This window comes from Corylus avellana, chromosome ca4, assembly GCF_901000735.1.
Source record: "Corylus avellana chromosome ca4, CavTom2PMs-1.0".
Lineage (NCBI taxonomy): Eukaryota > Viridiplantae > Streptophyta > Magnoliopsida > Fagales > Betulaceae > Corylus > Corylus avellana.
Window position 1 is genome coordinate 33,104,615 of NC_081544.1, and position 25,059 is coordinate 33,129,673.

Below are 25,059 nucleotides of genomic sequence, written 5' to 3' on the forward strand. Positions count from 1 at the left end.
AGATTTCTCAACCCTAACATGCTAATTTTGTGTTGGGTTCATATCAAGCCTGCGGGTCGTGTCAAAAATTATCAGCCCTAAATGTTGCATGTCGAAACATGGATATAAGGCTATATAGGATAACCTTAACTCTCTCTCCCTCTCTCTCTCTCTCTCTATATATATATATATTTTAAGTTAATAAAACATTTTCTCGAATTAATAATCACTGCAAACATCCAAATTAAATCATTCTCCATTGTAGAAAAACCAAAATAAATAGGATTATCATATAAAGCTAAAGAATATATTCAGGTTTCAGATATTTGTCCAAGTTGAAGCTCCAAGAAAGCAGCAACACGAGATAGGCAGCTGAAGGGGTACCTGGTGCTCTATCATCTCGACCCAAAAGAAACTAGACAAATTAAACAAGAATCCACTACATAGAAAACGACATCCCAGCTTCACTAAATTTATCTAATTCTTTACAAGCAAGGAATTAAATAACTAATTAACCTAATATTATCCTAATTAAATTAAATCTTATCATATCTAATGCCAACTTTGAACCGCAACCCTTTACACACAGACTTTAACATATAATATTCCCTCAAGCAACACTGATGATGCTATCTCCACCGCTACCGAAGTTCCCGGGCATGGCCTGAAAAGCTGGCGTGTGCGTCGACGGCGACGGCGGCTCATCCGACGATGCCGGAGAGAGCTTCAGTGACAAAGGCAGGAGCTCCGCGGAAGTTTTCTGATTCAGATTAAGCTCAGCCATTTTCGAAGATGGAGGGACTGGAAGAATCGGTTTCGGCCTTATGGGTTTGCTTGACGTCCTCATATGACTGTTGGGTCCTAGTGAGAGATTTTCCGCTGGGTTTTCACCACCGAGTGGCACCACCACCGGAGCAAGCGTCACGGGAAAAGTTGACGGCGGAAATCCGCCAAGACTATGGCTTAGAAGTGGCAGTGGCTTCGGTACCGGCGCAGTTTCTGGGTTGACTAGTAGTTGATCCCCGTCCATTGACGAACCCATAAACTGTCACATAAAAAAACCCAAAAAGATTTATAAATTTTCGTTTAGATTTATTATCTGGTGTGGTCCTATTTCTACGTCATGAATGTAACAGTTTCGGAAAACAAACCAATAATAGCATTTATGATTTATGGGATATATTAATTACCGTGTCGGCAGTGATGTCAAAGAGACTAGATCTCCGGCGTCTCCGATTCTGATTAGTCCGGCGGAGAAAGTACTTCTGAGCATGGCTCGCCACCTGAGTTGGAGTTCTCGTTTTCACAAAGTTCCTAGAGATCCCTCTCCAATCTCCTTTCCCTACCTTCTGCAACCCCAGCAAGAAGAGCCTGTGCTCCTCCTCCGTCCATGGCACCCCTATATATATATACACAAAAATCTTATTAAATTTAATATTTCCCAACAGCTTGGTATCAAAATAGAGATCTGAAAATTTACCGAAACCAACCCAAAGTATATATTAAGAAGAAAATGAAACAAACAAACAAAACAAAACGAAAGTATAAACGGATGAAAGATAAGAAAGTAAGTACCTCTCTTGCGCTCGCGGCTGCGGCCGGAGGGGTGAACGACGTCGTCGGAAGCGTACCCGGAGTCAGGGTTGGAATCCTGAGGCTGCTGATCGTACTGGGAGAGATTGGTCATACTGGCGCTCTTCCTGAACGAGTTGCCTTCCGTGACACGCACGCCGAACAGCATGATCGCGTTCTCTCCGCCGCCGCCGCCGCTGGCCTCCGTGCACGTCCGGGAGTTGTGGCCGTTGTTCCCGCACTGCGAGCACGTGCGAGACATCCTTCTCGTACTTATGTTTCAAGAAAAAAACAAATATATGAGAAAAAAGGCAAAGCGAATTAGAGTAGCCGCCCTTATTCCATGCAAGAGGAGAGAAAAGTCGGTAAGTGTGCGTCGAATATTGGAAAAGAGTAGTGAGGGCTGCTTGGGTAGTTTATAGAAAGTAATGCATTTAGGGTTTGTGACTTTGTGCTTGGTTCTGTGTGGCATATGGACCTTTTGGCTCACAAGGAAATTTTAGAATGCATCGCAGGACCATTCTATTATATAGCCGTACCAATAATGTTTCGTATCCGGTGCACTTTTTCAGGAGATCCTCAACGAGGACCGTCCAATTTTGTCCCTCCTCCTCGGTGTAAACAAGACCAAATGTTTTAGTAATATTCATCCTGTGCGGTTATTCCTGACAATTAATTTTTCTCTACCGTCTATTGAATTGACATATAATTTTTCAATTTAGCATATTAAATTAAAATAAAAAATACCCCAAAACCAATTTAGAGAAAAACTTAATTTATCTTATTAAATTTGTCTTCCGCTTCAGAAGAAGTTTAAGTATACTCATTTCACATGATTAGGTGACATGACTGTCACTTAAAATTCATCACGACTACTAGTGGGTGGTCCTCCTAGTTTTGAATAACTTGAGTCTGTTGATAGTCCTCCAATGCCTCTTGACCATGAGATTATGCCTAAAGAAAATAATTGACTTGAGAGACTCAAGTTAATATTATGTTATCTTGATGCGGAAGTCAAGTTATTGGTTAGAATGTCTGCATGTAAATGGAGACGGGAAAGTATTGTAGAGAATAGAGATATTAAATCAAACAGTAACCAAATAAAAATATGCTTAGAAAAAAAAAAAAAAAAAAAAAAGTTAGATGGTGGAGTAGCAGAGTGTTTCTCCACCGTCAACTTGGCATATTCGCGGCCCCTTTGGGAAAGATTTCATTGTCTCATATTCAATTGTCCAAGCCGTGGATGTGGTTGTTTGTGGGGGATAAGTAAACGTGGACCCCATCCATCACCTACACACACCACTTTTACCTCAACCTTTCTATGTGGTTGTGGTGGGTGCTCTCGGTGGATAGATGCCTTTTGGCTTTTGCTTTCTTTTTTCTTCTATCAGTTTATTTCGTGGCCTCCCTTTTCTCTCACCTTTCAAAGAAACCCATCATCGAGTGTTCTAGCCGTCTCCACATAAAAACTCTGAAGGTCCAGTAGTGTTCAAACACGTGGAAAGTTGGTTGGGTACATGTCTCTTTGTTATTAAGCTGTCGCCTAGTGCGTTTGACAGCATACTAGATTGTTTTTTTTTTGCTCTATATGAATGAAGCACGTGGTTTTCGCTGCTGTCAAAGCATTTTTGTACATTTTCTACATTGAATTTTTATACGGCGCTCCGGTGCGGGTCCGGTCCGCGCTTCTGTCTTGTCACATGCTCTGAATCGACGGGTACGTCCTTGGCCAAGTTGTGGCGGCTAAATGCTAATGCTGTTTAATAAAATTATTTCATTTTATTTTTAAGGGTATTTTTACATTTTAATTGTTTAGTATTTTTTTTTTTCAAAATTAATTGCCAAGATCACTTGAAGATAGGATTATAATATAGTGTTTTGTTTTATTTTGCTGGAATAGGATATATAATACACAGGGACGGCTCTAACTTTCAATTTGGAGATGAATTAAGGGTCAAAAAAATTTTGAACAGAAATTAATTGAACAAAAAATACCTTTCTCTTTTTTTTTTCTTTTTTTTTAACCTTTAAATTTTAGTTTTTGCCTTTAAATTATTATTATTATTTTTTGTAATTTAGGAGAATCAGGGCCACTTCCGGTCCCCATTGATCCCTCTATAATAATACAGCTAGTAATCATTGGATACAGCTTGAAGAAAGGATTATATATAATACTGTGATTTGTTTTCTTTTGCTGAATATGATAATATAGCTAGTAATTATTGGATATAGCTTGGCAACTCATTGACCATTGTAGCTAATAAACAACAAAAAACCCACGGCTACCAATTACTTTAATCATTCACTGATTTTGCATAATCTTTTTCAGTTTCACTAAAATTTTTAAAAAAGTAAAAAACTTTGCACGAGTATTTTGAGGTCTAACTCCATTGATAGCATTTAATTTTTCAGAGGTGGGTAAGAAAAATATTAAATTAAAAATAAAAAATAAAAAATAAAAAGATTGTGAAAAAAAAATAATTTAGAGAAGAGAGAAATAAAAGAGAGGAGACAAGATATTTTATCAATTCAACCTTTGAGGACTAGGTCAATTATATATGATAATGCCTAGTAGGGTTACATATTTATTGAGCCACTTGATTAATATACTATATTACAACGACAAATCCTATTTTAAATTACCATTAGAAAATATATGTTAGGTAAGACGTGCCAACAAAGACATTATGTGATACAAGCAACATAGCAAGAAGATAATGAGTATTAATTCTGACCAATGACGCAAGCAAACACGTAAAACCTAAGAATTCTTACAAATTTAAAAAATAAAATAATAATAATAATTATCAGTAATTTGTACCTTAAGATCTCATGAAGTAAACTAAGGAACATTAGCAAAACTCAAAAGAAGACAAAAGAAAACAATAGGAGGTTGTGTCACTTCAAAATATCAGCTGTAATCATATGATTATCCCGCAGACTATGCTAAGGAGGGGGGGATTGTTCATTGTATCCAGCAGGACCAGCACAATCATTCATTGTCGTTCTTCACTTCACATTAAATTATGAAAGACTATTCAATCCTTTTGACCCTCTAATCCACGCAACAAAAGATCTAATTTATTTTAAACCTTGCATTCACTATATATATCATATATGAGGAATGATTTAGTAGACAATTATATAATTGTTAAATGGTTGGAATAATGTAACAGTAAAATTAATGATTGTTGATTCAAATGTTAATATTCATTCTTATTAGTTTATGTTTTGACACATTCGATTTATATATAAACTAATGAAAATGAGCATCCTATCTGGACAGCCAGAAGCAGTGTCCAGATAGCATTTCCAAAAAGTTTAACTTGAAGATCTAAGACCTGTCCAGACATCATTTACAGAAAGTCCATTTTACTTGGCCTGTTCGGACACTGAGCTTGGTTGTCCGAACATTGAGGGTTTACGCATATATAACCCTATTCGTGTCCAAACATGCTTATCCTTGTTCGGACACGACCGCTTAATTGTTGTGCGAATTTATTTTTAAACAATCTTAATGCACATTATCAGGCATGTATTTAGAGAGCGAATACTGTGAGCTCCTTGTCCGGACATGACCGCTTAATTGTTGTGCGAATTTCTTTTTAAACGATCCTAATGCACATTATTAGGCATATATTTAGAGAGCGAATACTGTGAGCTAAGAGAGAGAGAGAGAGAGAGAGAGAGAGAGAGAAATATCAAATTGGAGTGTTTGGATCTCTCTTAGAGTAAAGGTGAGAAATCGCATTCTCGTTTCTATTATTAAATACTTGAAGTCAATCGGAGTTCCATTGAAGGAGATCATATAGAAAAATTGTACTAGATGTTTTGGAAATGGCTACTATAGTAGAAATTAAGTGAGTCGCTTGTCTTATGCAAAAGAGTTTTAATTGCAAAGGTCTTGTAAGTGTGAACTTTTTGTAATCCTTATTCGTTTATAGTGGAGTGATTTCCTAAGTTTGGCTGCCCCAGAAAGGTTTTATATTTAGATATTTCTCTAAATGATTTTCTCTTTGTAACCAAATATCTGTGTTCTTTAATGTTCATTGCATATGTGTATTTAGTTGATTATTATTTGTTAGGTCAAATCAATTTCCACATACAATTTAATGAAACACCTATACAATCAGAATATGTGTTAATTGGAGTCAATTAGGTTTTTCAATTGTTAAACTACTTCAAGTAGGGTTGGTAATTTTTTACACAACCCACGAACTTGACACAAACTTAACACGAAATTAAAATATTAGAGTTGAAGAGTCCTACCCGTATAATTAAATAAGTCGGGTTAGGGTTGACATATGTATTCTTATACCCATAATTTGATACAACTTGAACCCGACACATGATATAATGAGTTAATGATATGCAATTTTTGATATGTCACGTCGATTCAACATAAACCCAATATAAAATTAAAAGATTAAGGTTAAAAGATTTGACTTGATTAATTAAATAAGTCTAATTAGATTAACTTATAATTATATACACATGTTTCAATACTATTTAAATTTAAATCGCGAATACAAATTTTCACACCCTTAATTTCAAATGCATGTGGTAGGAATAAAAATGTGATCGTGATAAGCAAAGATAAGGTGCATGTCATATGATCCTCTTAAGATAAGTTGCTGACTTTATCCAAGAATCACTAGCCATTCAATCAACATGTCTGTGGAGCCAGCAATCTTGTGAAAGTTACCATCTCTGATGGGACATCTGTCTTCGGATTGGTGAACAAGAACCATCCGAGATGTAAGGGATGCCTTTGAAGCGATGATCAGATCCGTCCAATTCGAATATCTTTTCCTTTTCTTTGCCCAGCCCCGTTCAATTTGCTGATTATTCTTTCAAGATATCCTAAAAAGTCGTCTCAGTTGAAGAGCCTTCAATCCATCACACTAACATTCATTACTCTCTTTCCACACGGAGATGGATCACCCATAAAAGCACCCAACAAAATAAAGTGGCACCTCGCACCTGTACAGTTAATTAATTAGCCAGCTAGGGCGCCCCAATTGTACGTACCATCTCTAATGTTGATTCTTCGGCGCTAGCTTCCCTCTTGGTTAGGTTACTAATTCTCTGCATATTTATGTGGTGCATGAATCCACAGAAAAGATGGAGGATGCTAACCCAGTTTTTGGCTTGCAATTAGGTAATAGTCATTGGCATCAAAACCCCATTTCTATTAGATCTAAAGTTTGAGTTTTCTCGGATGCAAATAACGTTAGAATTTTATCCGATCTATGTAAAAAAGACGTTTTGCGATAAAAATGATAAACAAAGTGCTCTTATCTTAGAAAAGTTCTCCAGAAAATAAAAGACGAAAAAAAAAAGGTCATTGGCGTCTAACTATGTGGGCACATGGCATGAAAAACGAGCTTCAATGGCAAGTTTGCAAGTAGAGTGGTGTGACATGGACCCGAGATAAATTTTCATTAAATGCTCTCAATCTAGGCGGTTAGTAGGCGAATTTAAAAAATAAAAAACAATTGGACTTTGCTAAACTCACCAAGAAAAGTTCATTGGGCAAGCGTGAACTCACGAGTACTCAAGCTTGGCTAAAAAGCCAACTAGCTTGCACATGGGCCAAAAATTTTGCTTATATAAATTTTAAACTTTAATAAACTAACACAACTAAAAAGCCAGCTAGATTGCACATGGGCTTGCACCAAGTTGTGCGTTTGCTTCCAGCTAACCCATCCTATTTATAGATAATAAATGTTGAGTGGTTGTTTTAGCTGAACAATGTGAGACAACTAGTTTTGTGGGAAAACTATGAAGAATTCTGCTCTACAGACTACATTGAGGATGAGCCACTGGCTCGAACAAATTCTTCATTCTTTCCACCTAAATGAACAATCTTTTTTTTTTTTTTTTTTTCAAACAAATCAAATGCTTTGTTTAAAACCCTCACAGTTCTCACCAGTAGCCACCACCAAGAACTCCGCATTGTAACCTTCAATACTTCCTTCTAAGGTGTTCTTGCTAAGCCTAAATGGAGACTCAAACAATCGTAAGTTCTTTTCTTCCAAAGAGAAGCATAACAATATTCTATTTCAAGAATCACGTAGAGAATAGAGTGTAGATTATGCAAAGATTCTATGCACTCTCACCCCTCTCTGTCTCGCCTAGCTCTCCCTCTCGTCGATCACTCACCCTCTCTCTCAATCTCTCGAAATCCCCCCCTCTTTCTCCCTGCCTCTTTTTCTTTCTCACTCTGTTTCTGTCTCTGTCTCTGTAAAGGAGATTAAATAGAGAAAGAGAAGAAGATGGAAGAAGGAGAAGAAAAGGGGAGAGGGTAGCGTCGGCAAGGGAGGGGAAAAAGAAGGAAGAAAGGAGGTGGGCAGTGGGCTGGCGATTGCTTCCCCAAAATTCTATGAGCCAAAAAAAGAAATACCAAATTTGTACTTTAAAAAAAAAAAAAAAAAAAAAGTATCATGGGCAGGGATCAAACCCTAGTCACCCATATGACAAAAGGGAATACTTACCACTATATTATTGTTATGTATCACATAATATTTATATATATAATATAAATATATATTATATTTTAAAAAGGCGGTTAGTGATTAGCAATTAAAGCGGTTAGCGGTTCTAAACTTTCACCTCTAAGTGCAACAGTGCATGGCTGCGCCGACAATTCTAGAATTCAAGAGTTCAATCCACTGGTTCTCGTGGATGGAATGGAAATTTAAATTATAAAATCAAATATATTTTTTATGAAACGGGCTTATCTTTCTAGTCATGTTGTAACTTGATAATGGAAATGAGGTGATGATCTTCATTGTTAGTAGTGGCACTAGATCAAACTAAAGTATTCTATAAACTATGTGGATCTGAAGTAATATAACACTTTCCTTACGCGTAAAACATAATATTTAGGGCTCATTTGGTTTGCGGAATAGATTCTTATAATAGTGTTTTTTTTTTGGTATGGTCCTATTCTTAGTAATAGTTATTCTCACGAGAATAACTAATCTTACAATGAATAACTATTCCTTTTAAAAAATGAGAGGAATAGCTATTCATGACGGAATGGACAAGGTTTTTCAAAAAAACTATATTATTTTTTTTTTTAACTTAAAAATAAATAAAAAAACAAAAATCTTGTGGGTGACCGGCCACCCACAAAAGGCCCTGCCACCCCTGGTGAAATTAGGGTGGCCAAGACTACCTCGAATTCTTACCAGGGGTGGTCGCGTCACCCTCCAGTGAAATCGAGGGTGGCCAATACCACCTCGGATTCTTACCGGGGGTGGTCTTGGCCACCCCCAAAAGGGCCACAGCGAGGTCCTCTAGGGGTGGCGTGGCCACCCCCAGTGCTTGCTATGGGTGGCCGACCACCCAGCACCACCTATTGGGGTGGTCAGCCACTACACCTTCAACCATTTTTTGTTTGTTTGTTTTTGTTTTTGTTTGTTTGTTTGTTTGTTTGTTTTTTTTTTTTTTTTTGAGTTTTGGAAAAATTATAAATCATATAAGCTTTTTAGTAATCTTGGTTAAATTCCAATTAATTATGAAGTATATGTTGCTAACAAACTAAATAATTTGAATGATTATTCAATTCCAGCCTATTCAATTCCGAGTAATACCTATTAATTTTCCTAATGGAATATCCATTTCATAAACCAAACGGGGTTTTAAATAGTTTTGTCTTCAATGGTAGCTCAATCAGCTAAGGATCACTCCTCATAAAGTAAAAGTCATTAGTTTCAATCACCCTCTCCTTTCCCCTTGTGTGGACGTATTAAAAGAAAAAGAAAAAAAATACTGGATATTTTGAATGAAATTTGAATAAATTATGAGACATCAAATATTTTAATTTGAAATAAGGGAGTTACCATGTTTCAATACAATATGAAGTCACCAGCTATAAAAATAATAATAATAATAACAATAAATTGATAAAAAAATAAATAAAATTACTTATTTAATTAATATTTTATCATTAGGCACAAGTAAATTTGGTGTTCAGCCGGCAAGCTTTTCTCAGTCACAATACTCAGCACTTAACGCATGACCTAGTCTATACTAGTTAAGAAAGCATTTTTTTAGTGGCTTCCAGATTTGTGTGAAAGAAGATTGAATAGACACTTTTGACTTAAAATTGGGATGTGATTTTCTTTGTTTTGGGTTGTTTAACTGAATTTTACATAATTCGAACAACTCATTAAAAAAAAAAAAAGTTAGTTGGAAGGCTTATTACCAGTCACGAACATGAAACAACCAAATTTTAAAATCACGATTCCAACCATTTATTAGGACCAAATTTTAAAAGTTAGTTGTTTTGGGTTTTTTTATTTTTTATTTTTTTAAAAAAAAAACACTCATTAAAATGCCCAAATTTATTATTATTATTTTTCGTATTATCTCAACCCTTTTTATTTATTTATTATTTATTTTTTATGAAATGGTATTATCTCTACCTTGAAAAGGAAACAAACACCTCATTTTATTTATTTATTTCGATGGAAGCGGGAAGTCTCCTCCACAGTCCCATTCCATGGAACCCCAAGCTCTCACTGCGTCGTCGTATTAGGTCCACTTTCCCGCGCTTCTTCTACTTTAGGGCATTTTCCTCCTCCTCTTCTTCTTCTTCTTCTTCAGATTCACAGGGAGGTTACAGAGGGCCAAAGCCAAGGAGGGATTGGGTCGCCGATTGGGTATCCAACAACGACGACGTCGTCCGGAGCTTGCCTATTTGCGTTGGAGGGGCGTCGCTGCTGGCTGTTCTCCTTAACCGCACCGTTTCGGGCATTGCTCCTGTTGCTGATGCTAGCAGGTAATGCTCTCGGTAAATTTTCGAAAATTTCAGCGTTTATGAGAACTTGTGACTTAGCCACTGTTGGTCATGTTTGAGCTCTCATGTTATTTACTCAATTCCGGATCAATGTTCTTTCTTACCAATCAGGTAGTGAAATTGGTATGATATGTGCATGTCGTTGTGGTGTGCAATGTGTATGGTGACTGGATTTTGGAGATAATGAGTTCTAGCTAAATTCATGTCATAGTTTTTATATAAATTTCTATGGTATGATCCTGGAAAATTGCTGAAAGCAATTTAAAAGTTATGGACCAAAGTTCTTAGAAGATTTGAAGGGAATTTCGGAGGTATGAGTTGATTTTGTTTCTAAATTAATCAGCTCCATTTTCAACCTCAAACACTCCCTAAAGCAAGTGCTTTCTCCTGTGTGTGTGTCATCGACTCTTTTCTTTGTTAGATTTTCTATCGGCTTAAGTTTTGGGGATAAATGATAAGTTAACATGTATCGGAACAAAGGTCGTAAGTTCGAACTTTTTCCCCATAATTCACTTTTCATTTCACTTAAATATTTCATGTGTTGAGCCTCACATTTCAAGTGTTTTTCCTTTAAGAATGGAAAGAAGAGAATAACGATATAATAGGGGAAATAGGAGAAAGATGTATATAAGTCAGGTCAACACAGTTATCACCTTCTAGGTTTTCCTGCAGTTCTCTCATGGAAAGAGTGAGCAGGAGTCACGATACTGTTCTACAAAATTACTACCCAATTGAAACATGCATACATGACTAGGATTCTAGCATTTTTGAAGTCAAGCTAGAACATTCATGAAAAGTGACTAAACTTTGCACTGGCTGTCAACATGTCACAACTTTCCTCCTTTCTCCGGGCTTGGGATTGGTTGTGTACAATTTCAAAGCACCGACACGCCAAATTTTGAATCAGGAACTCATTTCTTCTTTTTTCCTGGAAGCATAAAAGTTCAATGAATTGTGCTAATTTTAGATTTTGAGTTGTACATGATTTGTGTTTTAATTTTATAGAACTTCCTCAAAGTTATTCTGTTCCGAGTTCAGCGTTACTGTCTTACATTTTTCTATTTTATATATTAGTTTACATATCATGTGAGATATATCTTTCCTGCAGTTCACAGTCAAGAGCTGATCTTTTGACACTTGGATTGGCTGTCACCAATATCCTAACTGGTCTGGTATGGCTGTCAATCCGACCAAAATCTGTATCTGTGGTGAGGGCATCCCATCTGCTTTTTCAACCTCAGCTTTCCTCTCATGTAGCTGATTGTTTTGGTAGATCTATTTTTCAATACCTTCCAGCTTAGTTTGTTTTTAATTTCAGGTAAGTCCTCAAGGGGTTGAATGTCGAAGAATATATTCTCATCTCCCTGATTCTGTTGTTTCTGAGTTAACATGGTAATGCACCTTATATCACCATTTCTACATTGTTCAATATGATCTTCATTCTCAAATTATCTGCTTTAATTTTTTTTAGACTTAATTGGTTTCTACTTTCTTGCTAAATTTATAACCTTTTCATGTTACAAAATAATGAGTACCACTTTTATAACAGACTATCAATGGAGAGATAATTCATATCAAATAAATAATTTTAATCTCTACAGTGCTAATTTTCAAAAGACAGGATGGTTTTAGTTAAGTTTAAAATGTGAAATGGATTTCTCAATTTGACATTATAGTTCAATGCTACAGGCTGTGAATCCCTGTTTCTTTCAAATAATGGCATGATTTTCTATGGACTAGGGAGTTGATCTAAATAGTTAGGAGAGGGGGGGGGTGGTTTTGTTGACTAGCAGATATAAAATTATTCAGTCTGCTTGTCTGTTTAATCCTTTCTTTTCATTGCGTATTCTCAGGGTATGGCAATCTCTGTCAGAGGTGACGTGCTGCAGGTCTCTAATTGTTGTTTATGATAGCCATTGTGTCCTTCAAATTGGTTTTGCAGCTGGATACTCTATTGATGATGGCGAGCCTGTGGCCGTGGATGCCGATAAATTAATGCAAGGATCACTCTGTCAGGGTGTTATAAAATCTGGGGCGCGTAAGTTATTTGGATGAACTTCATATTGTTCGTTGGAGGTTTCAAGTACTTGACTATGTCATAAACTTGGCAAGATGTCCACCAAAACATATGATTTTTAAACAAACCTGTTTGACCTAATTTTACAGAGAGCTACTTGGCCAACCTATCTCTTTATCCTGGGAAGTCCGAGCTGCCATTTCTGCCTTCAAATACACAGGTGTCATGCTTGGACTCAACTTGACTTTGCTAGGCAACCCAATGGTTAAAAAATATTAATTTCAAAGTTTCACTTATACAAGTTGCACTTTGCCAGGCAGTGCTTCTGCAACCACTTGGAGAGAAAGGAATTGCAATAATTGGCGGTGACACAATTAGGGGTTTCACAACTTCCGACCAGGTGCTTCTCTCTTAGCTTACAAATTTTAACCTCTGTGGTAATTATTCATTGATTAAAGAGAGTTAAAACTGTGTGACTGCTTTCTTCCTCCAAACCCCCCTCTCCCAATCCCACCCGGGTTTTCTCCCAAAATTGTGAACTTATTTCTCATGAGATGCTTGGCATGATAGATCTTGGGTATTAACCTTTAGTTTTTGAATAAAAAATTAATATGAAATTGAGGTAGCCATGGCTGTCCTCTTACTAGAAAACCTTGGAGTTCTTATGTGTATTTTGTAGTTATCCCTTGGCTGAAATTGGGTGACCGTGGGCTATTGATCAAATCAATTTATAGCCTTACGTAGTTAGGTCAATTTTACATGTTCTCTTCAGTCACAAATTATTCTGATCTCTATAGGCACTATTCCTCCGTCAGAGTGGAAAGATCAATTTATACTTGCAATTTTCTGCAATCTTAGATCATTTTTGGTTCTTTGGTAGAGAATAATTAAATCAACATTTGAATGGATCCTTAAATTTTGTCTTTTATACATGTGATTATGCACATTGGCACGTTGCTAAATTTTTTTTTCTTATGAATCAGATGTCTTCATTATTCCTGGTTGGTTGATCAAACTTGTAAACTCAATCTAATAAATTATTTGAACAGTTGATTTTTGTTTCTTCTCTGATAGCTGCTGTAGTAATATCTAAATAATAACAGGCGTGGATTACATTAATCGGAGAGAAGCTGGATGCTACACTTGCGAAGAATGTTAGAAACACACCATTGGTTGTGCAAGATCAACTTTGAAAGAAGTACTGATATGAAGCTAACCATTTTCATATGTGTATAAAGATTGTTGAGGCCTTTAAGCAAGGTAATTTTTCAATCCTGTTTTTAGTGCATTTCAGGAAAATTTTATCCTTGAAGTTTCAATTGATTACTTTAAGAAAGTGGGTGCAGGCTTTATATTAAAGTGCATCTTTCCCTCTATTTCCAATAGATAGTTTTTCCTGTCATTTGTAATTCTGGTTGAGCAAACTCAAAAAATTAAAAGATAAAAGCCCAAAAATGAAAATAGAATATTAATGCTAGTGCAGTTTCTGCTCTTAAAGACCTCATTGATATGAAATTTTAAATTCCGTTAAAATGCGAATTTGTAGAATGGATTATGAAAACTAAGGTCTAATCCCATTTACAAAATATAGTCTGTAAGTTAACTGCTTGTATATTTGACTCTTGTCCTTTCCCCTAGTTCCATGTCTGGATATACCTATAACAACCTAGCTAGCTTTGAACTTCAGTGGCAAACCAAAGACTCGAGCCAATGTTAAATTCCCAACTTGTTGGTGACAGCTAGAACTCTTTTAAACATAGGTGCTAAATTATTTAAGATGCTTTCTATATGTTGCCTTATTTCATGGGTTAGCTTCATCCCTAATGTGATAGATATAAATTGTTTCTTCTGAGAAGTATTCGAGGCAAATAAGACTCTTTTCCGAATAAGTTAATTGTGGCCTCAATTCAACCGTTTGACATCACCTGCTCTAATCATGCTTCACCTGCCCAGTAGTTAAAGCATAAAATTCTTTGTCAGGTTGTTTGCCTTATCCTTTCCTTCAAAATCACTTCAACATGCACTAGATGACACCCTCTCTCTCTCTCTCTCTCTCTCTCTCGCTTTCTCTCTCTATTTTGAGGTGGTATACTTTAATTTGTCCTTCTCAGATTTCGCAAGCAACTGTCACTGCGTTTCTTTGAAATAGATTCTGTTCAAAATTTTGCACTTTCTATTCTAACATGAACGTATTAGATATCAGTGTTCTGAAGGATAAAAAGGTACTCAGAATTATTCAAGAATGCACGTAAATATGAATGCAAATGAACTGACCAGAAGCACGTTTTGGTTTTTTGTAAAAAAAATGAAAGTGATTGAACTGACCAGAAGTTATACTGATCTCCCATTTCTAGTGAACTGTACACGAGGACACTTCCAAACTTGGGAGATAAAGAGGGATATCAGATTCATTAGTAGTTTCTGAGGAGTATGTTTCAAACCTCGCCGGAGCTCTCTGAGTTTGTGAAGGTTGCATCTTGATCATGCTCTTCAACATTTTTAGTTGCAAAACAAGTCTAGTACTTGTCGATTTCTAGTTGCTCAGAAAATTAAATAGAGAGCAATTGTCCATTTCTAGTTATATGCTTCACAAATTGTTCGCTAAACTATTCAGAGTATCTGTATGGAGTTATGTAATAGGCCAAATACTAGGGTTTTATATCCTCCCAGTTTTTTTATAAATAGAATTGTCCTGTTCTGTACCTTTTTTAATGTAAAACGTTACCATTAACATAAAACAAAGTAAAGGAGAAATAAATCATTCAACAAGTTTATAAACAAAAATGAAAAATCTTTCATTTCATATTGTCACAAATTTACAACTGTGTGTGATCCCTGTAATGAATTAGTGGCATGTATAAAAAAAACAATAGAGAAAAAAAAAAAATCATTTATAAAAAGCCAAAAACAATGAAAAGAATAAGTGGGCTGCTGGTATATCTTCTACAGGGGCACTAAGCTGCAATCACCCTGACTTTGTATCTGTTACTGAAGAGACCTCTCCCAAGGCACCAACCCAGTTGCAGGATCAGCAAGATAGGCCAAAACAAAGTCCCTCAGGCCGGTATCCCAAACCTCGCAGAAGCGTAGCCGCCAATTTGGCGGTTCAATGGCCTCAGTCCCTAACCCTGGTGCCCTATCTTTCGACCCTTTATTTTGGTCCTTCTTCCAGTCAACAACGTAGGTGGCAACCCTTCTATGGAACTTGGCCTTAAATGTCTCCCACACCTGGTATTTGTAGTGGTTTATCACAGCAGTGCTTTCAGGCACATTCAAGTTCTTGAATCCTTCCCTAAGCTGAAAGTGGTGCACCACATTGAGAAGAGAAATATCAACCAAATCCGGGCGCACTATAGATTTATGCCGCTCGGGCTTCTGCAGCCGGCAAGTGTACCCAACAGTCACCCCATGCGGCGGAGGCCTGCTCAACCCAGATGGTCCAAAGCTGTGACAAACCGTTCTGATCTCTGCGATATTCGGAGACGATGACAAATTCGAAACCATGGCCTTGAGCGAATTTTTACCCGGAATTCCGTCTCCTTTGGGGTAACTAAATTGTTTTGGGAAGTAGAAGAACTCATCCACATCAAAGAATCCCAACCATTTGCATTCATATTTTGCTCTCAAAGCACAATGCGAAAAACCCGCTTCCTGGGTTTTAATCCACGGCCAGCTCTGCCTAGTAACATTGTAGTTTCCCAACTGGAGCTCTTGAATCGCCTCCTCAATACCATCATCGCTATTATTGTCATAGATAAACCAGCGCTCAACCCCCAGCCAGGCGTGGTACATAATCCACTCCCGAAGCGCCGGTGCTTGGTTCCACAACATGGTACACACACAAAGCTCATGCTTGTGCGGATTCCTCTTCTCCGCCTCAGATTTGTAACTAGAAATTTTAGCCACAGAAGGCATAGGAGGTCTGGCAGTAGCGTCAGCGTCAGCATCGGAATCAGCATTAGCGTGACCAACGGTTACCCTAATCCCCTGAGCCCTCTCAGGGTTACTCCTAATGCTCCGCGGCAACAAGCACCGAACCACTTCTTGTGAGGCCGAAACGGCCTCAGTCGTGAGCACAAACCCTTCGTCTCTGCCCCAATTACCAAATCCGAAATGGCAGCTCAGCTGGGTCTGATCCGATATCTTATGGGGCCGAAGATTCAGCCCCTTAACGAACACAACCGCCGTGTTCGCATCCAAAACCGCCTCGTAGGCCACCTTCTCCCACCAATGCGCCGTCTGATTAGCCCTCACAGACCAATCGTACTCCCCCACCTCGCTGCTCTGCTGCCTCCGTAGATCTATCCCGGCGGCGGAGTGATTCTCCGGCGGGAGCGGGCACCTCACGATCGACCGAAACGCGTCGTACTGGTCGGTGGCCAGCACGGGTTGAACGCCGAGAATCTCGCTCGAACTGTTGGAGAACTCATAGTACACGCACTGCAAGTCTTGGCTATCAGTGATTCTGCTAGACACCATGAGGAGCACGTGGTCGGGGAAGACAACCCGATCGTCAACTCTCAGGGGCAGTGATTTCTTGCTGATAGAATCAAGAATCGAACTGCTCGTGGACGAGGACAAAAGCGATAAGGTGGTGGAGGCTCTGAGAACTGGCCGAAACGACACCGAACCAATCGAGAACCTTTCGACGTACAGGAACAGTAGGAAGATGAAGAAGGAGAAGCAAACAATCAAAGATCTAAGTGACAGGTAGTGGCCCTGGGAGTACAACCGCCCAATCCGCTTTCGCTTCCGGCGTTGCTCCGGGTCCATTTCTCCTTCTCCTTTTTCAACCCAAAAGTGAAAAAGCAACCGCAATAGTCGGAAGAGGAAGAAGAAGAAAAAGAAGAAGAAGAAGAAGAAGGTGAGTGGAAATGGGTGGTGCAGATCTGGTGCCGACAATGAATTTTTATTCCTTTTTTTTGGTACCTTGGTAGAGTGGAGATGGGAGATTATTCGGTGTGGTGTCGGAAAGAGTAAGAGTAACGCGTTTGATTGGTGCGATTGCTGGGGGGGACTGCTGAGAGGATTGTTAGTTAAAAGCTCCACTATGAGTCTATGAGTCCAACCCAGCCTATAGAAGAATAGAATGAGGTGTACTTTGACGTTACCCCCATTACTATTTCTCTTTATGTTGCAGTAATAAGCGCGTGAAGAGGACACTTATTGTCACGCTCACGCTCTCTGCACATTTTATAGGCTTACAAACCAAGTTTACGTCTTTTTCTGTGGATGATTGGCCCTCTGGATTTCGTTTGTCCTCTTTTCGTGGCTCTCACTTCCCACAACATAATGAGAGGTTTCTTTGTGTTCATAGAATAATGTTGTTTTCCTTTTAATTTATTTGCTTTTATTGCTTTTTAATTGGGCTTTAAAACTCTTTTATGTATTATTAAAGTATGTTTTTGAGCCTGGCTGTCTATATTCTGTCTTCTTATGTTTGTTAAGGAAGTTTTCTGCCTTTTTTTTTTTTTTTTTTTAACCCTAACATAGAACACCCTTTGAAGCACACAAATTGTTTTACTTTTATGTTACATTAACAAATATACTAAATTGTTCGGCCAAATTACAATGGTTGCAAGGTTAGGTGCTTTTGAAATTTTACTGTGGCTTTTCACCAAATAAGAAAAGCTTTTGGCCAATTCCCATTGTTTCGAGACACGTTTCATCGCATAGAAGTCGTCTAATGACAAACACATTTCCACGTATTTATGAAAGGGCATTTGTGGATTTATGCAATGCTTTTCAGGCAATTGAATATGAGTAATTATAGTCTACAGAGCTATTTCGATATAATTATCAAGAAAATTCCATGCTACAAATTATATCTTCGATTTCACCGAAATGAATTGAATTGAATTAGCGGGTGAAATAGAAGGCCTTGCCTTTGGTGCATAGATCGCTGGCATAGGGCATGTCCATGCGAAATGTCGTGTAAGGCACGCATTAAGCTGTCTTTGTTGAATTTTTTTTTTTTAGCCGTCTTTGTTTCTGTTAAGCATGTTGGCTCGACCATAGGTTCATAACCATACCACTATCTTATATTATATTTATATAATGGAGAGAGATGCTTTCGTTGGTCAAATCTAGCAATTTAAACCCTTTTAACTGGCAGGTGTGGGGCCATATTCATCTTTTTTCTTTCTTTTTTATAATTTCTTTCTATTTTCGGGTTCTAGAATAATGGCTTGGTATTATGATCCCAGCAATTAAAAACCCTTTTAATTCGCTGGTATAGTCCATTTTCAATCGTTTTCCTTTTCTATTTCTGGGTTCTAAAATATTCGCAATGGTACCAACAGAAAAGTAAAGGAAAAAAAAATGACATGCATGAATTTTAACAATTAAAAAGGAAAAAGGAACAAACTAAATACGGAAGTTACGATCAAAATCATTATAGATATAAGATGAGTTTTTAAGGAGGGTATTAAAAAAAATAGCGGTTCCAAAATATAATTAATGAAAATTCAATTTTTTATAACGCTCTTAACCGTTTGATAAATTGCAGTTATGACTTTTAAAATTATGTGACTTTTTTTCTTTGACATGAACGCACAAAAGTGGGGAGGGGGATTCGAACTAGTGACCTCCATTTCATTATGTGACTTTAATAATGCACTCAGGGAGGACTGAGAGTGGCCCTAGTCCCCCCCAAATCACAAGAAAAAAAATTAGGAAAAATATATATATATATTTTAAGGTAAAAAAAAAATTAATGTTTTTTTGTTTTTGTTTTTGTTTTTTTTTTGTTAATTGGTCCCTCCCTAAATTGAAACCTGGTCCGTCCCGGAATGCACTCCTTGTGTAGCGAAAAGTGATTTTTTTTTTCTTACATGTTATCATTTTTTTTCAATCATACCCTCAAGTGGAATACTTTTTTGTAATTTTGTTTGAAAGTACTTATTTGACCTGAAAATTTGCAGGATCGGTGTAAAGAGAAAAGGGAGTTTCTGCTGTACTGTATCCTATTACCTGAAGAAATAGCATAATGATGTAAAATGCCTCTTTGGCAAACTGGGGAAACGGGAAAAGACGATATTGTTTTCAACCTAAATTTGGAAAAACATAGAAGAATACCAAAATAGAAATAAATAAAATACAAAAAATCCTTAAACCGAAACCGAACCCTAAATTATTATTATTATTATTTTTTTCTAATTCCTTAAATAATTAATACTGGCAGATTTTGTGGGCTGTCTAAGTTTTCAATTTGAATTGAACCTGCAAAGGGCAATCTTTTAAAATATTATCTGAGAAAGAAGTGTGTGAGCCCAGTGAATAAAAATTCCTAAGCAAAACAAAACGAGTTTTTGTCTGAAAGTTGTTGATACAATTACTGCACCTAAACACGCTCGATTTTGGAGATATGTAGGAAAGGACAAAGAAAGTCAGAGAGGATCGATGGGAATTCGTGTGATGATATTTCCATGCTTAAAAATAAATAAATAAAGAAAAACGACATGTTTTCGTTATATTTATAAGTCACATGGGCCCCTAAAGTACGGGTCTCTCTCCCCCACTTACGGGACTTACCGGTTTTATTCTTTGCTTCTTCGCCTCTACCTAGGTAAGGGCTTGGGCCTCTTGAGACTTGATGGGCTCGGACTAGCAAATGATAGCTGAGAGTGTGGGCTTTGTTGTTATCTAAGCCCAAAAGAGTAGCCACTGACTGGGCTCTAAAAGACCTTTTAATAATCGGATAATACTCACAAAATTAATTTGTAAACAAATTATAATAAAAGCTGCGGCCACGGCCATGGCCACGCAGTACTCCCAAGTATTTTTCCTAATCATTGCTGGAGGAGAGGTGTGAAACCAACTGGGGGAATGGGAGATCTCCAGGTGTACCTGCATTAGCATGGGTCATCAATCATCATAAAAAAAAAATGAAGTATGGGAAATGCTTGGCCATATTATACAGATGAATGAATAACGACATTTTGGAAATCAATGGATGAGTTTGACTTGATTTTATTTCCAGTTGCGAGCAATATTATGATGATGATGATCATCATCATCAATACGAAACCCGTCACAAATTCTTTTGTTATTCCTTACGCCATCCCATCTTAATTATTGATAATAGAGAGAATAATGGTTGGAGATAGGAATTTCATCGCCATGATGACATCCCATTTGTCTTGGTCCATTTCTAATAATTCAATCCATCCAAATGCCAAAATTAATAAATAAATAAACAATAATTTGGGACTTTTGACTTGTAATAAGCCTGCCAACATAATTCAGTCCCAAATAATGCCTTTCTTAGTTTTGAGCTCAAAAAAAGGCCGGGCTTTGCGCTACCCGCTACTAAAAAAATCTGATTATTTTAAAGGGCAGCCTAAGCGACACATTAATGATGTTTTATGTTTATTTCAAAACATTGATTTATGATGCGATATGATTTTAAACAAAATCACAAACAACAGATCATTTGGAATTGCGTTTTAAAAAAATTACGATTTCAAAACGTAGAAAATCTGTGTTTTCAAATCGTAGGCAAAATAGTGTTTTTTTTTTATATAAAATGCACAATTTTAAAGGTTAAACGCGATTTTAGAGACAAAACTGCGATTTTACCAAACGTTTAACTGCGTTATTTAAAATTACCATATTTTAAAATCGCATTTTTTGAAATCGCTATGATCCCATATTATTTTGTGGGTTGGTATATTAAATTTTTTGGTTACCAGAAAAAAATAATAAATAAATAAAATGGGTGAGTTGTTTCTTGTTAGTTTTTTTGGGAAATGCTAGATATTCTTTTAATGTTCTCCTGGTATCCTCCTAACTGTGATGTGACTTTTAAAATTATCGTTGAATTTGAGATTAATATTATTGACTTTTAATTTATTTGTGATTTTAAAAGTCACATCACAGTTGAAATGACACTAGAAGAACACTAGAAGAATACCTAACAAGGCTAGCATTTCCCCTTAAACTTTTAATACAATAGGAATTATTCCTCTCTGCTTCTTGGGAACGATAAATTTTCCTCAAATCTAAATAACATGCTAATAGAATTGACTAATTAATTAGTAATGTATTTGATCTACTTGGCATAATAATAGGCCAGGGATTGGTCAAAAGTATGGCCGTAATATGAGTAAGAAACTAATATGCGGAAAGGCTTTGATATTTTTTGATAGAGATACCAAAACCATCTGTGCATCATTCAATATATCTGGAGTTTACAATAACTTACAAGGCAAGTGTGAAGTGTAAGGAAAATACTTATAAGAAAAATCAAAATATAAGAAGGAAGTTATTGGAGACTAGTATTTTGTATGATTCTTGTGTGTTGACCATCATGATTGCATAATTGCTTTACAATTGGCGAAGTCAATCCAAGACAATAATGACAATGCTTTGAAAACAAAACAAAACAAAAACAACAAAATTGATAGGAATATAAATAACCACTATGTCCTACTCCAACAACCTTTACATAAGAAATATTAGGTTGCCATCAGATCCTATAATTATCCTTATAAAAAAACTTACTCAACAATTATCAGAGTCTTCTCCACATAAAAACTTGTCAATCACCAACGACTTGGCGTGCGACCAAGGAAACGACACATTGTTGATGTCAATGTTACCATATTGGAGTCTTTGACCAATGAACTTCTCATACAATAGGGGTAATTTTACTTACTCTCATGAAGTTACACGCTTTTTGCAAACACTCCCCTAATTTTCAATGTTTCTCACTTTGATTTCCTTCCACTTTTCCCATTCCCGTTAGGATTTTCTGTTAAATCCTAACAAAAATATGTGAAATTACTAAAATAACCTTATTAAAATTACTCATTCTACCGTTTAATTTAACTGCAATATGTAATGGAAGGAAAAAAAATGAAAGAAAATCAAAATTCAATACATCAAAGTGAGAGGCTTTGAACATTAAGAGTGTTTACAAAAAACGCGTAATTTCATATAAGTACGTAAAATTACCCCCCATATAATAAGATCTTAATACCCCAAAACCAGATACGCACATTCTCTCTTTTTCACTTTCTTTTCATTCGGTTTTTTTCCCTTTCGTGACTTTTACCTTGTTTTGCATAAGTCCATCCCCATTCCCCAGTCCAACCTTTAAAAAAAAAAAATCATTGACGAGGATTGAGTATTTCATTGGTAGACGTAGCGAAGTATTAGGCAACACTTGCAACGAATTACGCTTTGTATTAGTTTGGTAGCAAGTGACTTTTTTTCAGTTATGTGTTGCTGGGAAGTCCAAAATTGCGAACTCTAAGTAGGTAAGGTGGGAGACAACGAACTAATATTATTGAATCATTCTTACTTTGATTAGCAGGCCCCCTTCTTTCTTTCTTTCTTTTTTTTTTTTTTTTTTTTTTTTTTTTTTTTTTTTTTTTTTTTTTTTGGCTTGAATTAACCTTTGTTCAATATACCGAACTTCTATTTTCTAATCATTTTCGAAAATTTCACATATTTTTAGAAGAGAAGATGGTTGTTGCATCTGACACGGCAAATCCCATATCAGGTAGTATATCACATTCTCACCGCCCTATAAGTTATATCACCTATAAAAAATTATTATTATGTTATTTGGTTGTGCCACTATTCTTGAAAATAATTATTCCCCTGAAGCACTTATTGCCTTAAAATGAATAATAGTTGTTCCTTAGAAAATGTAAAGAATAGTTATTTTCCCAAATATATAATAGCTATAAAAATGTTCTTTTTTTTTCTCAAAAATCTTTTCATTTTTATTTTTTTTACTGTGCACCCAAAAAATCATTCCATGGGCAGTCGATCACCACCCTCAAAGCCATCGGGGGTGGTGATCTCCATTCCAATTTCTTGTATTTTTAATAATATCCATTAAAATTTATAAGTAATTATCATTCCAGTACCCTTATTTTTTTTCCTTTAATATAATGTCACAGGAATAGGTGTTGGGTCTAGTTTGCGAAGAGAGAACTTTTTGTGCGGAACATCTCGTCCCATCTTGGGCCTTCTCTTGTGGACATCCGTTGTCTGTTGCTTCGTTGGTTTTGGGCTTAAGCAGTTACTGTCCAGTGTCCACTGTAAATTTGTTTATAATAAATATATTAAAAAAAAGGCTTTATCATGCGTTGAAACTAGGGCCGGACATCGGCAGGCTGGGTGAGTAGCAGGACATGGAAAACAATCATTGTAGCCTTGGCCCTTGACAAGTCACCTTTGCTTTGTCAGCAGATCAACACAGGCCTCCATGTCGATCAGATGTTGCATGCTTTAATTTGCCAGCACCCCACCTATAAGTCGGATGCTACTTGCTTAGTGTCTGAAAAGTTTCATCTTGTCACATTTGAAATATTTTCAGATCAAGGATGGAGAGAAAAAGATCGTTCAAATATCATATTTCTAGCATTTATAGGACACTATATCCCAATAAATGGAAGCATAATTACCATATAGAACAAGAAGAAGCCTGGGAAAGATTGGTGGAAACTTTTATTTACAAATTTTGAAATAAGAGACGACTTGTTCTGGTATGGCAATTGAAACTAGATGCTGCCTCTAAAAGAATCTGCATAAAATAAATAGCCCTACTCTCCTGCATTGAATCAGAAATGTCGCATTCATGCACCACTATTGCAGGACTTGGTTGACAGCCAGATTCTTTTTTCATGTCATCTTGAGGTTTTGACGCCCAGTAGTATTTGTTCTCTCAGCAGCTGAAATTGGCCATTGAAACTCTCTATTCCAACTAAGCAGATTATCTGGAATAGCAGTCAACAAATTTGAATTCAACAACCAGACTCTTTAAGTGTAAAATGCAATTCAAAAGAAAAATACATAAAAATAATTCTTTAGGTATAACACTATGATCCAGACATTATTGGAAGTGGGCCAAACAATCCAACTACTCCAACTACTCAGATAAATGCAATGACGACTTCAGCAAATAACTCTAACGATGATATTTCATCCCTGTTTACAGTAGTCTATAATGATGACCGGACATGGGAATGGTATGCCATTTATGACACATCTGACTCCCTTGCACTAGCTATTTGCAGACCAAAAAAAAAAAAACTACAGAAAAATTATCCAATATGTGGATTTTTATTCACACCATACCATTAATAACATGGTCCAGGATCCTAATGAGATATGATTACTAATAGGTGCATACGTCCTACGGGAATTATTAATATGTAGTAATCTATGCAATACCAGGGAACTATTGCTCAACAGGAGTTGTACTGATTTCAAGATGTATATATTTTATATTATGTATGTATGTATGTAAGTATGTATAGCTGATGTTCAAAAAAGTTTGTCAGTTATGATGCTAATATAACACGCATTGTTAGAATCAAACATTAAGATTACCTGTTTCTCAGGTTTACTGTGCTGTAAAACTAGCAGTTGCAGCCCCGTCAAACCCACTGGCATTGCAAACTTGTACGCTATCAACATCTTGGAGTGTGTTCTTTGGTACGCTGTTGAAACATTGCCTCAAATTCCTCCTCGAGTCGGCATGTTCATCTGCCAGTGGCTCCACATCATATTCAAACCTATTTTGGAGCTGAAATCTTTGGCTTTCCAGATTATATGATTCGGGGATACCATCTTTACTAGGTGCACTACGCATGGCACTGGGTGATGGTATATTTCCAGAAGAAGGGAACCTTGAAGTAGAATACCGGCCTTCTGCTCTCCTCCA

General features: G+C 36.6%; 3 protein-coding genes and 1 long non-coding RNA gene across 7 annotated transcripts; 1 reads left to right on the plus strand and 3 right to left on the minus strand.

Moving 5' to 3' along the window:
• Positions 1-238: 238 nt before the first annotated feature.
• Positions 239-2,006, minus strand: LOC132178782 (transcription factor MYB1R1). Its single transcript, XM_059591333.1, has 3 exons — positions 1,555-2,006; positions 1,170-1,378; positions 239-1,024 (listed from the first exon to the last, which is right to left on the minus strand). The coding sequence occupies exons 1-3, from the start codon at positions 1,811-1,813 to the stop codon at positions 590-592; spliced, it is 903 nt and encodes a 300-aa protein (XP_059447316.1). The 5' UTR covers positions 1,814-2,006; the 3' UTR covers positions 239-589.
• An 8,022-nt stretch (positions 2,007-10,028) lies between these two features.
• Positions 10,029-19,368, plus strand: LOC132177578 (protein COFACTOR ASSEMBLY OF COMPLEX C SUBUNIT B CCB4, chloroplastic). 4 transcript variants are annotated; one of them, XR_009439782.1, is made up of 8 exons: positions 10,029-10,342; positions 11,469-11,568; positions 11,679-11,752; positions 12,214-12,398; positions 12,527-12,597; positions 12,694-12,777; positions 13,481-13,637; positions 19,301-19,368. XR_009439782.1 is itself a non-coding variant. In XM_059589953.1 (7 exons), exons 1-7 carry the CDS (start codon positions 10,029-10,031, stop codon positions 13,568-13,570), a joined length of 918 nt encoding a protein of 305 aa, XP_059445936.1. In that variant the 3' UTR covers positions 13,571-15,081. The 4 variants fall into 4 exon arrangements, 1 of the variants encoding a protein (XP_059445936.1); XR_009439783.1 differs by lacking the exon at positions 19,301-19,368 and adding an exon at positions 15,327-15,378; XR_009439781.1 differs by lacking the exon at positions 19,301-19,368 and adding an exon at positions 14,732-15,081.
• LOC132177577 (glycosyltransferase family 92 protein RCOM_0530710-like) lies at positions 15,141-17,343 on the minus strand. Its single transcript, XM_059589952.1, has one exon. The coding sequence runs from the start codon at positions 17,148-17,150 to the stop codon at positions 15,363-15,365; it is 1,788 nt and encodes a 595-aa protein (XP_059445935.1). The 5' UTR covers positions 17,151-17,343; the 3' UTR covers positions 15,141-15,362.
• Positions 19,369-23,225: 3,857 nt separating the features above from the next.
• Positions 23,226-25,048, minus strand: LOC132179242 (uncharacterized). The gene is made up of 2 exons (XR_009439899.1): positions 24,726-25,048; positions 23,226-24,109 (listed from the first exon to the last, which is right to left on the minus strand). It is a non-coding gene; the product is annotated as an uncharacterized LOC132179242 (long non-coding RNA).
• Between the last annotated feature and the right edge of the window lie 11 nt (positions 25,049-25,059).